General features: G+C 40.0%; 1 protein-coding gene across 1 annotated transcript in view; it reads left to right on the forward strand.

Moving 5' to 3' along the window:
* Positions 1–13,293, forward strand: part of cntnap2a (contactin associated protein 2a) — a 372,045-nt gene that overhangs the window by 226,424 nt on the left and 132,328 nt on the right. Inside the window, exons 11-12 of the mRNA XM_051940310.1 lie at positions 3,347–3,509; positions 9,311–9,417. Of these exons, the coding sequence (XP_051796270.1) occupies positions 3,347–3,509; positions 9,311–9,417 (270 nt within the window). The remainder of the gene's footprint in view (positions 1–3,346; positions 3,510–9,310; positions 9,418–13,293) is intronic.

A 13,293-nucleotide genomic window follows, 5' to 3' on the forward strand; every position in this document is an offset into this window, starting at 1 on the left:
AGCGCGGTAATGTTTGCCATGCATGCACGCCATGTTTGTTTGACGGTGCTGTTTTTATTTATGTTTTCAGAGTTTTTTTTGTACCGTTAGGAGAAATCGCTCAGGGAGAAATTGTAGCAGGTGGTCAGCAGATAAGCACATTTTTTTCCTGGAGTGAATTTTCAGTTTTGTGGGAATCTACATACTGTTTTTGGCAACAGTTGTTGTCTCTTCTGAATATGCTGTAGTGCTACATTCTCGGAATATTTGTTTAATAATTTACCTCTGAGCGGTTTGGCAGGTTTCCAGCTTGCCTCCTCTGGAAGCAGCCACGTCCCTCTAAATGCGTTGGGATGTGGAAACGTAGCCCGAGTGCCAGACGGGTACAGGTAGAGGAGGGCTGATGCTGGTCCTCCAGTGTGTATTGTGAGAGAAGCTCCTTTCAGCACAGCAGGGGGCCTGAGATAGAGTAGCAGCAGGACTGCAGGGGATTATTGCTGCTGTCCTGCATCCTGAGGGGCTATCAGAATCAGAGCTACTTTAGAAATCCTGTAGGGAAATTGTTTTGTAGCAATTGCTCAAATATGTGAAAGTTGTAAATTTTTTACAAGAATACAAGAAACACAGCACAACACAAGAATAGAAGGAAACACTGGGGTGCGTAGTCTGGAATCTTGCAGTGACAGAGTAGATGACGTTAGAGGGAGGGAAGTAAAGAACAGCCGGGGTGAAAGTAGCATGTTAGAAGTGCTTGGTTATGTAGCGTGGATGTACTTCCACAGCGAACAGTTCAGTATGTGGTCTCCAGAATTGTTCCGTCATGGTAATGTGACCAGGGTGGCACCATTTGCTGTTAATAACAGCGGAAAGCCATCCGCCTCTTTCCTGACCACTTTCAGATTTATTCCTGCCCGCCCAAAGGGTCTTAAAGCTGCCGATGTTAATGATGAGATCTGGATTAATTCCTGCAGCCATGTCTCACCTAACAGCACACACACGAAGGTCCCTCTTATTCCTCATGATAGCTTCCCTTGTCCATCTTATTGTCCGGCGAGCTCACATTGTCTTTGATGATGGTGAGGAAATACAGCTTATATCTCATTTTATCCATGAGTCTTTGCTGTTTGAACTGGTGTGGGTGTAATACAAATTAAAACCAAATAGTGTTGCTGAAGCCAGGAAAGAAATGTTTAGCTTATTGGAAGGTGGGATGTCTGGATACAGGTGACAGCTAGAGGATGCTCAGATGTATGACCACACAGGCTTTGTCTTCAGTGTGTTTGTGCTGAGCTCCTTCCTATAAATCCTGTTTTGTATCTTTTTTTATTTGTCAGTACAGCTGCTTTAAGATGATTTGATGATACATTTTTGAGAGTAAAAGTGAAAGTGCAAGACAAAATGGCAACAGTATAGCAGCACTGGTTAGTTCTGATCATGGCTTCAGAGGGACAATGAGGGGAAAAAAATACTGAATTCTATAGAGATACAATTTCTGTTGCTTTTCTTAGCCATCCACTCTTTATTTAATAGTGTTATTGGTATAATGGCATGGCCAAATGAACATTTATAGTGTTGATCAAAGCAACACAAGGGAGCCGCCCAGTACAGCTGCAGTTTTCTCTGTGGGGACAGAGGATTCAAATCATTAAATCTACTTTTAAACAGTGGATTGCAGATACAGACGAGGGATTATGTATGTGTTTAGTTTCTACCAGGTGTCAGTCTTTTGTCTTTGTCTACTGTTTTGAGAAGAATATTTGATTCAAATGAAGTAAAATGCAGCAGTTTCAGCTGCATGTGTTAGTATTCTTTCATACAAAATGTGAAATGTATAAGGTGCAAACAGGCTACCATCAGTCCACAAATAGGATATCTTGGTGTTTAACTGTAAAGACGCTGAGCTGGTGGCTCAGACTCGCAGAACCCACCCCCTGTTGGCTTTCATGGCCGAGCAACATATATCCATCCACCTATCGTTTCATGCGTTGCTCCACGTGTGCTTCCAAACTGTCAGGAAGGCTGCATTTCCTTTGCATTCATAAGCTATCCACAGGACACAAAGTGCTGCCAGCCAGCTGCACTCTCCTCTGTTTCCCATCTTCTCTCTCTCTCTCTTTCCCCGTCTCCCTCTCTTCCTTTCTCTGTCTGTCTGTCGCCCACTCCTCTGGAAAGGCAGCAGGCAGGTGTGGCAAGAGATGAGACAGATGGCAGGGATGACAGGGGAAAGTTTTGGGGGAGGAAATGAAAATCACACGTGAAGAAAGGGATGAATCCCACAGAAACACACACACACACACACACACACACACACACACACAGACACAGACACAGACACAGACACACACACACACACACACACACACACACACACACACACACACACACACACACACACACACACGTACAGGCACACGCACATTTTACTTTTCAACTTGGTTTATTTGCTTTGTGTCTGCCATCCACATAAACTACAGTTATGTCGGTGCACACACAGTGCATATGCCCTCTATAATAAGCCTCTTTGATGCTTTGGCCTTGAGGCTGATCGTCATGCTGGAGTGTATGACAGCTTATAACATCACAATGATGGAGATGTCATTGAGCGGCAGTGCTTTAGGAGTGACCTGTGTGCTTGTGGCAGAAATTGCATTCTGGGCTTTCATCTTCTACAAAGACACTGTGTAGATGTACACACATGGTGCATGCCGTACACCCATATATTGGACAAAAGTACACGAGGCCATGCACAGCACATACAGGCCTGTCATCTATCCTTGGACTTGCATTTGTGTAGCAGAATAAATGCACGAACAAATACACACACACGTGGAATATTATGCGCACAGTTTTTGTCCTAGTCTCGTCCCCAATTCAGTCAAGGCCCAGTGCTACCTTTGGATGGGCCATTGACTCCTGTATCTCATAAAGGTACAGTGTATAGTAAAATCTGTATGTCCTCTAGCCTATTGAGGTCTTAGTGCTGATATTAAGACTAATGGGCCTTGTGGATAAGCTCTAAAACAAGACGACTGATGAAGGTTCACGGCTGTAAAAAGTGACAATAACCAAGCGCTGGCCAAGTCTGTTGTTCCTCGTCAAGGATAATGTCGTTGTTATTTTTGATGTCTACTTCTTTTCATGGTGTGATTTAAATCGTGGATCAAAATAATCTATTGTGCTCTTCCCACAATCTTTCACCTTCTTTGCTTTATTGTTAAATGGAAATTCAAATCCTCCTTTTATTTTTTGTTCCCTCTCAAATTATTTTTGCTACATTTTTAATCTCCAACTTTCTGATTGCCAGTTATGAATAAAAAAAAATCTATAACAACATTTGCTTTTGCTTATTTCCTTGTTTTTGTTCCAGGGTATTTTCTGCAGACGATGTTTCCGCCTTCCCAGCGTTCGTTTCAGGGCTGCATGCAAGCAATCCTGGTGGACGACCAACCTGCTGATCTGCATGCAGTAGAGAAAGGCGTCGTGGGAGCTTTTGAGAATGTCAGCCTGGACATGTGTGCAATTATAGACAGGTAAGAGTGGTAACTGATGCATGTGCGCTCATCTGTGCAATCATTTATAAATGAAAATACGCATTCAGGCACAGCACACAAGCAATGCATGTCATAAATCAAGTGGTTTTAAATAGGAAGAGGCCTGAAGTAAACAAGAGTGTTGTGTAGAGATGCTGAATTCTTACCCAGAGAGTTTTGAGTCAGGGCTCCCTTTGCTGTGTGTGAAAATACACAAGAATGTGTTAGTGTGCGGCTGTTTTTTATGCGCTTGTCATCCTGATAAATGGGTATAATTGATGGGGTGGATGCACAGAGTAAGGGGATGTGTGTAAACACAAAAATAGTATTTTGTTTTGAACTGAAAGAAATGAGTGGGTTTCATTCTCGGAAAACACTGGATGATCTTAATCAAACATCAGAAATAAGCCACACACTCCTCTGTTTCATCGCCAAGTATAAGGGAGCTGGAGATTCTGCACAGCACGTCCCAATGTTGGCTCACTGGAAGCATTCATTACGACTTGTTGACATTTCAATTTATTTCCTTGTCATGGACTAGAGAAACACATTGGGATGGATTTGCCATACATGGAATCGGTCATGCCTTCAGCTCAACTTGAATTTGATTTGTTCTTACTGAAACAAATGCCTGTGTGCAAAATATTTAAACTTTGTAGACAACTTTCCCCCCTGCATGTCGAGCCTATAGAGCTTTGTTAAACACGGGTTTCAGTGATGAGCATGCGCTGGATATAATAGCGATTTGGTTTCAGGTCACGTTTGTCGATGACCTTCATCAATATCCCTGCCAAGAGAAGTAGACACTAACTGCCACTGCTTGATTTAGATCAATTTAGATGTTCTGGTTTGCTGGGATACCTAAGCTTAGAACGCAACTCAGGTCAACACTAATGCAGACAGACACATCTGACAAATGCGTTTATGTCAGAGTTTCCATTCTCACTAGTATTTTCAAACAATTTTTCTAAAAGTTTTCACTCCATACTAAAATGCCGACACAGTTAAAAGTTCAATTGTGCCTGTATCTGTTTCATCATATATTTTATGGGTTTCTGTATGACTGAGTGCACAATTGATGTGTGCTATTTAACTTTTTCTGTTGCCTTAGAAAAGAGTGATTGAGTGTGAACAGCTCAACAATTTCAACAGCTAAAAGTACAGATTAAACACAAACACTTCTTTCTGATTCAATCTTGCATATTTAGAAGCTTTTTGTCATGAAAAGCAACATGTTACACATGACACACAGGAAGTCTGAATCACTAATCCACTGCAGTAAATTACGTGTGGATAAAAGATGTGCCGAGTTTGATATCTAATAGGACCAAACACAAGTTTTTACTGCTTAAATTTGAATAAATCCCTTGCTTTTGGATGCATTTTCATGTCTATGTTTATTTTGTGGAATTGCTGGTTGCCTACTGTTAAACAAATATTTTATAAAGTTATTATTATTATTGCAGACTGCAGCGCATTAGTGCTGCTGATAGTTGCCGGCAGCACCTGGACTGTGATCTTCTGAGATCTTTTGAACAAATTTCTTGTAAAGATCCTAAGATGTCCCGGTTGCTACACTTGCTGCTCGCAGTATTGCTCACCTTTATTACTTCAAATGTTGTGTGTTAGCCCTGCAGTACTGGAGGTGGGCCTTGTTCTGCCATGGAAGATGAATGGGTGCAGTGTTACCATCTAACTAATCAGAATGTCTTTGAAGGCAGTTCAATAGCCCTGTCTGACCTCCTTTTGATCAATGCCGTTACACTGTGGGATTCTGTTTAGGCAGAGATGGTGGATGGAGCACAAAACACACACAACCTCCCAGGCACACACGCGTGTTACGCTGCTATTCTGTAGGAGGGCCACAACAACACATATGGCAGCACATAAAACCATACACACTCTCTTTAGCATTGCTCTGATCTCTCTGTAGATTTTCCTTTTTTCTCCTACAAAGCACAGAGCACATATAGTTGGCGTACTTCAGCGCTCACAGCTTGCCGCGCATAATGTCTTTTGTGATTGTTGGTGCCTGTCAATCGCAGCCCATTGTGAAAGCACAATGACATTTTATCTGCACTTGTTGGCCTCCTGACACTGTAATGTGTTCTGTAAAGCTATGTCACTGTGGGAGGGTTGTCTTCTGCAGCTTTTAGGCACCTACAGGTTCAATTTTGTACAAAGGCTGTTTCTTCTAAAAGTCATGCATACATAAGATTGCAGGCAGGTACATGTGTAATCATATCCAGGATTTCTATCTCTTCATCAGTCGGAGCCAAAGTATCATGTGAATAGAGGATGACTATTTTGTAAATGTGTTTTTTCTACCTCCACTTTGCTACAGCACTCGATCATGCTAATATACAGACATCAAAACGGGTCACAATTAGAAACTTTGCTGTCAGCAAACTCATCATACATCACATAAACAAGCCTGAAGTCAGCTTCATTGTTACCGTTGGCATGACAACAGTGATCATGATGTCTAGCTCCAGAGATGGAACATGTCTGTGCCGCTAAACTGCCTGACTCCCAGTGTGGCTTAAGAAGAATTCAGCATTTTAATGGACCCCTGCAGCTCTTATGAGTCACTGTTTGTTTTTCCTCCAGCTGGCTTTTCAGTTAACACCACTTTGATTCTTTCAAATAAGCAGACTTGGATATTCTAATCACATAGCTTGTGCGTGAGTACATGTGTGTAAATGTGGAAAAACAAGCTTTTAGACTACAGTGCCTCGGGATCCATCCCCACTGGGCCAGCAGCCTGATCAAACCACAGAACTTTGATGTACTCTGGATCTGGGTTTCAACAAGAATAGCAGTTATATCTTGACTGCTGTGTACCTAATGCTATGTTAATACACTGTTTTAATGCATCTATGCAAATGTGGATACTAAATTGTAATGGTAAAATTCTCCACTTTTGTGTTGTCTGTTGTGAAACAGTGTAGTCCCTGGCATAGTTAAGGATCAATGAAAGCATATGCATTTTATGGTCTGGTATTAACTTTGAAAATGAGAATTCCATTCTTGAGCTGCCATGTGCCCAGTTTGTTTCACAACTTTTTTTTAAAATCTACAACAGAAATATTTCAGATCTGTTCACTTCACCATGCCTAAAAGCAACATGTTTGGTTGCAAAAAAGGAAAAAACAAAGAGAAAAAGTGTTCATGACTACCCTTCTGATTGATATTTTTCCCCCAAAAAAATATTTTCATTGATCGTATTGAATGTTTTCATTTCTATTGCTGGTTTCCTACTACTAAATAATCTCCCTCCGTAATTTTTCCGTATTAATATGTGTGTAGCTTTCAAGAGCCTTAGGTCAATGATATCATGAAACATACATCAATGCCAGCTCATGAAATCACACTTTTTTTCTTTTTTTAATGAAAAGGAAAGTCCTCGGTGCACCCTCAAAGGAATGTTGATGCCTCTCTACATCAGTACCATATTGCTTTTGAAAGTAACCCCTGCTGGGTAAAGGGACTTCAAATCTCAATATGGTCAAGGTTTAACACATACAACAGAATAAATCGCTTGGGGAAAAAGCTCTCCACTTTGAGATGAGGATCATTTCTTTCAAGTGTAATTCTTTGCACTTTGGAACAGTTCATGCACCCTGAGAAATAAAAATGTTTGATATTGAAATTAATATGACTATGCAATATCATGATATCAATACAATTTCATACAGAGAAAGATGGTCTCCATGAACCTTGTACCATTTTCACACGTGTTACTTTGGTGACAGTACTGTGGGGTGATATTGTCAAAAGCTCAAGTAAGATTTACTTAAAATAGAAATAAAGTAACAAAACACTATAAAAATGGTGAGTCTGAACAAACTAATAATTAATCCACATTTGACATGAAACTTAAAAAAAATGATTGTAGCTAACTAATGGAACAAACCTAAGATAGTATGCACTGCAATGTTACAATATCACTGGTTAAACTACAACAAAATACAGCCATGATAAAAAATATTTTGTAATGTATAAAATGACCGTGCAGGGGGACAAGTGATGAGGAAAGTTGGGTCCTCACTCACTTTGTCGCAGGTACAGATGATTATTCACTCATGGACATGTTTTTGTTAATGTTTAGGTTTGTCCTCAATATCAGATTGAAGTTTTGTGCCACAGATGAGATTAGACACAGAGAAAGTTGAATGATTCAGAGCTAGACCTAGTTTCCTTTGATTTTCAAAGGTTTTTCTCGTGTCAGTGGCATATGTAACAAGACAAGCACTCAGAGAGCGCAGTACACTGGTAAGACTGTTCGTTCCTCAATTTGTGTATTCAGAAATCATGGCAACTTAGAATGTGGCCATTTATCATAGATTGACTCAGACAAGCTAAATAAAATAAAAAAACAAACCTTGCAGTGATCATAGGTGTCTGTTGTGCATGCGTATGTTGTGTACAGATACCAAATTGCGTGACCGAAATATGTAGCGGATCGAGTGAATTGATGCAGGTAACTGACACAGGGTTTACTTGTTGTCATGGCTACGGTGACAAAGTGCTGGCCGCTATATCTCACAATGGGAGATCTTTAACAAATCTGTGGATTGAGTGCTCAGATAGCTCAGCTGGCTGAGTGGGCGACGCATGAACAGGGCTCCAGTCCCCGATGCAGTGGTCATGAGTTCAAGTCAAGCTCATGGCAATTTACTGCATGTCATTCCCCCACGCTTCTACCCGTGTCTCCTGTCTCTCTGTTACTGTCCTATCAAATAAAGGCAAAAATGCCTGAAAAATAATACAGGGTGTCCGTAAAGTCTCTTCACAATATTAAGAATTTATGACAAAGGCAGTTGATAAGATATCTTAACCGGATTTGTTTTATTGTTATCAGTGGTTCTCAAAGTTTTTTCTACCTCATTGAATACACCTCTATATGGACACCAATAGTTGCATGAAGCACATCAAGACGGTGCTCGACTTCTTGCCATGTTCGCTGTAGCATAGCCTCATCAATGGTGGCAGTGGCATCAGAAATCTTTTGCTACAAGTCAGTAATGTCCCGTATCTTTGTTCGATACCCGATATCTTTAACATAACCCCATAGAAAGAAGTCTAAGGGAGTGATATCTGGTGAACATGGTGGCCAAGGAATTGGCCCATCCCTTCCAATCCACCAGTCTGACATTTTTTAGGGTTTCATTTAACAGTGCCTCTTTCAATAACAGGATACCTGAAACACACAAGTTCAATGCGATTACAACCTTTAATAAACACCGATTCCAATAAAACACATCTGTTTACCATATCTTATCAACTGTCTTTGTAATAAATTCTTAAAATTGTAACAAGACTTTACGAACACCCTGCACTTAAAACAAATCTGTGGAACCAGACTATAAGCTGTATCACTGTCAAAATCTAATGAGGTGGTCCTTGTGTCATTTCTGGCCTGCCCTGAAAATTTTTATCCAAATCCATTTGTCCATTTTTGAGTGATGTTGCTAACAGACAGATTCACAGACAAATGTACGCCGATCGTCACAAAACCCCACCGCATTCCTTGGCGGAGTATATGTCTCACTCTTGACAGATATTTATACTGTAGAAAATACTAATGTATTCCACCTGCTAGGGTTTGTCTATACCATTCACAAAGTGGTGTCCTCATAGGGACAGTGTTAAAGTATGCACCCCCAAAACTGACACGAGTGAGTGTGGGTGTGTTTACGTACTGCATGCATACATTGCAGTATTTTTCCGTCTTCAAAGACGAAATGTATCATGTAAATGTTAATAAGTATTCTCTCTTTCTCCTTCCTTCTATCCAGGTGTATGCCTAATCACTGTGAACATGGCGGTCGGTGTAAACAAACGTGGGACAGCTTCAGCTGTACCTGTGATGGAACAGGATACACTGGAGCCACCTGCCATACTTGTAAGTATGTGTGTGTGTCTGTGTGTACAGTTGTGTGGGTTCAGTCATTTCCCATCCTCTTACTTTAGCACCACTCTATTCTGTTCCTTGTGTGTGTATTTGATTTGGCCTTCCTCCATTCGCCTTTGAGTGATTAAGCTGTTTCTCTGCTCAAAGCCACAATTCTCAGCAGAGGGACAGATGAACTTTTGAAGTGTTCAGAGGCCAGGCTTTTCTCACTACATTGTGCATTTTGTTCTGGTCAGAGAAAAAGAAATCCGACCCAAAAAGCACCAGCACACAAAGAGAACAGAGTCGGAGAGAGGGAGAAGCAGAAAGAGTTTTTTTAACGGCTTAAAATTTTTGAGAATGCCATCCCTGCTCCCACATGGCACAAATATTGTTCTCTTTTAGGAGGGGATGAGTAAGAAAAGTTCTGACAATATGGTGCATATTTAACCTAAAACAGCAGATTTCTTACAAAAGAAGTCTGAGAAAGCTAGATAAAAGACTAAAGTGGGTGAAAAAGACTTTCTTCTGTGTATAGTATTGTAGACTGACAATTGTAGGACAATTGGAATAGCAATCCATATGAAATAATGCGTAGATCATCAAGCATACGCCCTCAGCAAGAAGTGTGTTGAGAGATGCCTTTGTGAGACCCTGAACCTTTCTATGTGGGTGGTTGCGTTCAAAATTGCTCCCTATTTACTCTGTAATAGACTGCCTTTATTGTCCTCTATTTTATTTAAGAGTCCAAGTACTGCGTATTTCTATTTATTCACAAAATAGTGCCCTATACTGTAAACTGCTGCATCTTACATACGCAAAAGAGACAGTCGATAGTTATGATGCAAAAAAAAGATTTAAGCAAATGACTGAAATTACTGTGGACTACTGAATAAACATAAATGAGAAAGAGTTAATAAGGGGCTGATTTCAAACAAAGCCTCTGTGAGAATTTCTGAAGAACTAATTCGCCAATAGAAAACAGCTGAAAGCACAGCAGGAGATTCAGGCGTCTGGTTTTGATCTGGAAAGACGTGGGTCAAATCTGCAGCTTTGCCAATAAAATGTGGGTAGGGAGAGGAGATGAGTAATTCTTTTCAGTTTCTTAAAAGTCACTGCTTCGGCACGGAACTCTAAGCAGTTGTTTAAAACCCACAGTCCTTGTGGAGCTGGTTATTAGCCAATGTTGAATGGCTTTGGGTGACTCATATGTGACTGTGAAAGAGAGCGTTGCTTACAAAACAACATATGTATTTAGTGCTGTCCTGGTAAAAGAAATGATAAAATATAGGAAAGAAGAATACCTAAGAACTCGGTTTCTAGTTTGAGAGCAATAAATGTGCAGTTTAAAGGCTACTTGGCTCATTTTAAACATGAAGATCAGCTCACTAGTCATTAGCAGCGCCGTTCAACCAGCGATAACAGTTGTACAATGTCTCCTGATTCTAGCTTTGGAACGTCTGAGACCCTAATGGTTATTTTCACGAGGACCACAGTTGCTAAGTACTTGCTCAAAGGGAGTTCAAGTGAATCTTTGGATTTGCTGAGTTTCTGTCTGTAATTTTATAAGTCTTATTATCTGAAATGCCTTGAGATGACATGTGAATTAAACTGCACTGAACTGAGAAAGTGACTTCTTCACATGCAGAAATTGCAAACTGAAAGAGTAGTGACTGAAAACTTCTACTGAAAAAGTACAACTCCATGGAAGTGGAATATTTACTTTCGGGCCCTTTTATACGATCAAATTAGTAGCTTAGTGAATGGAATAGCACTTGTTGAAGATTTTGATATTAATTAATCTTTAAAATCTTTTGCATTTTTCATGGAAAAACAATGTCTTTTACCAGATTCTTTAATATGAGGATGTGCCACTTTTGCTTGATTAACGTCATTGTCGATTGACGTTGGATATCTGATGGTTGGACAAAAATGTAATTATACTCTGACATCTAACAACCATTAAATAAGAGGTCTTAGTTTCACACACAATATCAGAATTGGAATATCTGCTGCTGTCTGACCTAAATGCTGCAGCATCTCAAAAATATCTACCTTTAGTTGGTTTCCTTATTTCCTTCAGCTCCAAACTGCATTTAGGTTCACATCTAGCATCGTTCTAACTACATTTACTCTGCTGAAGTTACCCATATTGATATGTTGTCCTTTTTATAATGAAATCTTACTGCAATAAGCTCTTTTTCTAACACCAAACGCCCGCTATCTACCAAACTGATGATTTAATCGCATTGTGAATTGGGATTTTTTTTTTATTTACTTACTGTAGATTCTAATCCAATTCCTCCTGGAGCAGCCTCTTTGGCTCACTGTCTTGCCCTTTGAATCTTTCAGTTGAAGCGCACAACGGTGAAGCAGTCCTAAGAGAGATTGCTGGATATTCAACTACCACTGGGTTACAGCCTTTGACCAGTGGCTTTGAACCAGAACAACAGCCTGGAACCTCAGTAATTCTGTTGATCCTGGTGTGAGGGTAACTTCCTCCAAACACTGGTTTTATTGAAAAGGATATCCTCTCAGCAAGCAACTGATAAACAGGGAGATATTGAAGAGAAAGAAAAACACAATAGTAGTTGGAGAATGTAATGAAAGATGTTAAAAAAAACAGCCTCACTAATAAAGAGTTGATAGTAAGACAACTAAGGGAAAGAAAATGCCAGATTTTGATTGTTTTTTTTTATTAAGTGCCAAGTCTGTGTAAAGTCACACCACAGTCTAAAAAGTTTCAGGAACACTCTCACATTTCTATTTGAAGTGTAATTCCTCCTCCTGTCCTATCTCTGTGTGGACATCAGCACAAACACAACATCAGTACGTTGTCAGGCAGATTGCTGGAGAGTGTGGGACAGGAGTCCACTTCTTGACAGGATCTGAAGAGAGACAATAGAGTTAAAGTGGCAGCCACATGAAATTGCCTTTTGAGTGCAGAGAAAGAAGAAAACAACTTCAGACAGTGATGTGCTGTTTTACATGCCTCCCGAAATTCTACCCTTTAATTAATCTTTGGCCCATTATCAAACAAAAATAAACAGTGGAATGATCCAACAGGAAATGTTAATGGTAGCAATGTTTTGTGCAGCCCAGAGTCTCTTTTACTGTAAACTCTTCTCTAGCACCACCCTCAGGGCAGACGATGAGTGACTCATGTCTCGGAACACTTTCATGTTTACCAGGGAAACACCCTTCCTGATTTTGCATAAAAACAGCACTTTTCTCTTCACTAATGGTAAAGAATCACTAAGTTGTCGCTCCATCTGTTATCCATTCAAGAGCTGAGCTGTTTCAAATTAGTATCACAAAATGTGGATATTTTACATCAGTGGTTCCCATCCTTTTTCATCTGGCATCCCCCCCCACAGGCCTGTCAGATGGACTCAAGAGCCCATTCATCAACACCACCTCTCATGTTCAAATGTGTTCGTTTGAGCTCATTTCTCAAGTATTTATGCAAAAATGGATATTGTTAAAACGTTTTTTCATCCAGTTCAACTGTCACTGTTAAGTTCAGTTTGGATAGACATGTTTATCCATTACTTTATTCATATGTTTTAACATCTATTCATCGCTTTCAACTTGTAGCTATTTGAACTGTGTGTCCAAACAGTTAGTAAAACATTTCAGCTCTCAGGTTTGGGTTTGAAGCATGTTTTACTTTTTACCATTACTCATCATTTTAATCATTTATGTAGGCATTTCTTGGATAAACATGGTCACTTCCATACAATTCTTTAATTTAAATGTAATTTCTGTATTTTTTCAAATTGATTTTGCTTTCTACCCAGTGTCCACTGCAGAAATTAGCCATGGGTTACTAAACTCACAGTTTTCCACTCAGTGTTTATGTCAGTGTGGCACAGGGTGACTTGTATG

This window comes from Acanthochromis polyacanthus, chromosome 20 (genome assembly GCF_021347895.1).
Source record: "Acanthochromis polyacanthus isolate Apoly-LR-REF ecotype Palm Island chromosome 20, KAUST_Apoly_ChrSc, whole genome shotgun sequence".
Taxonomy (NCBI): Eukaryota; Metazoa; Chordata; class Actinopteri; family Pomacentridae; genus Acanthochromis; species Acanthochromis polyacanthus.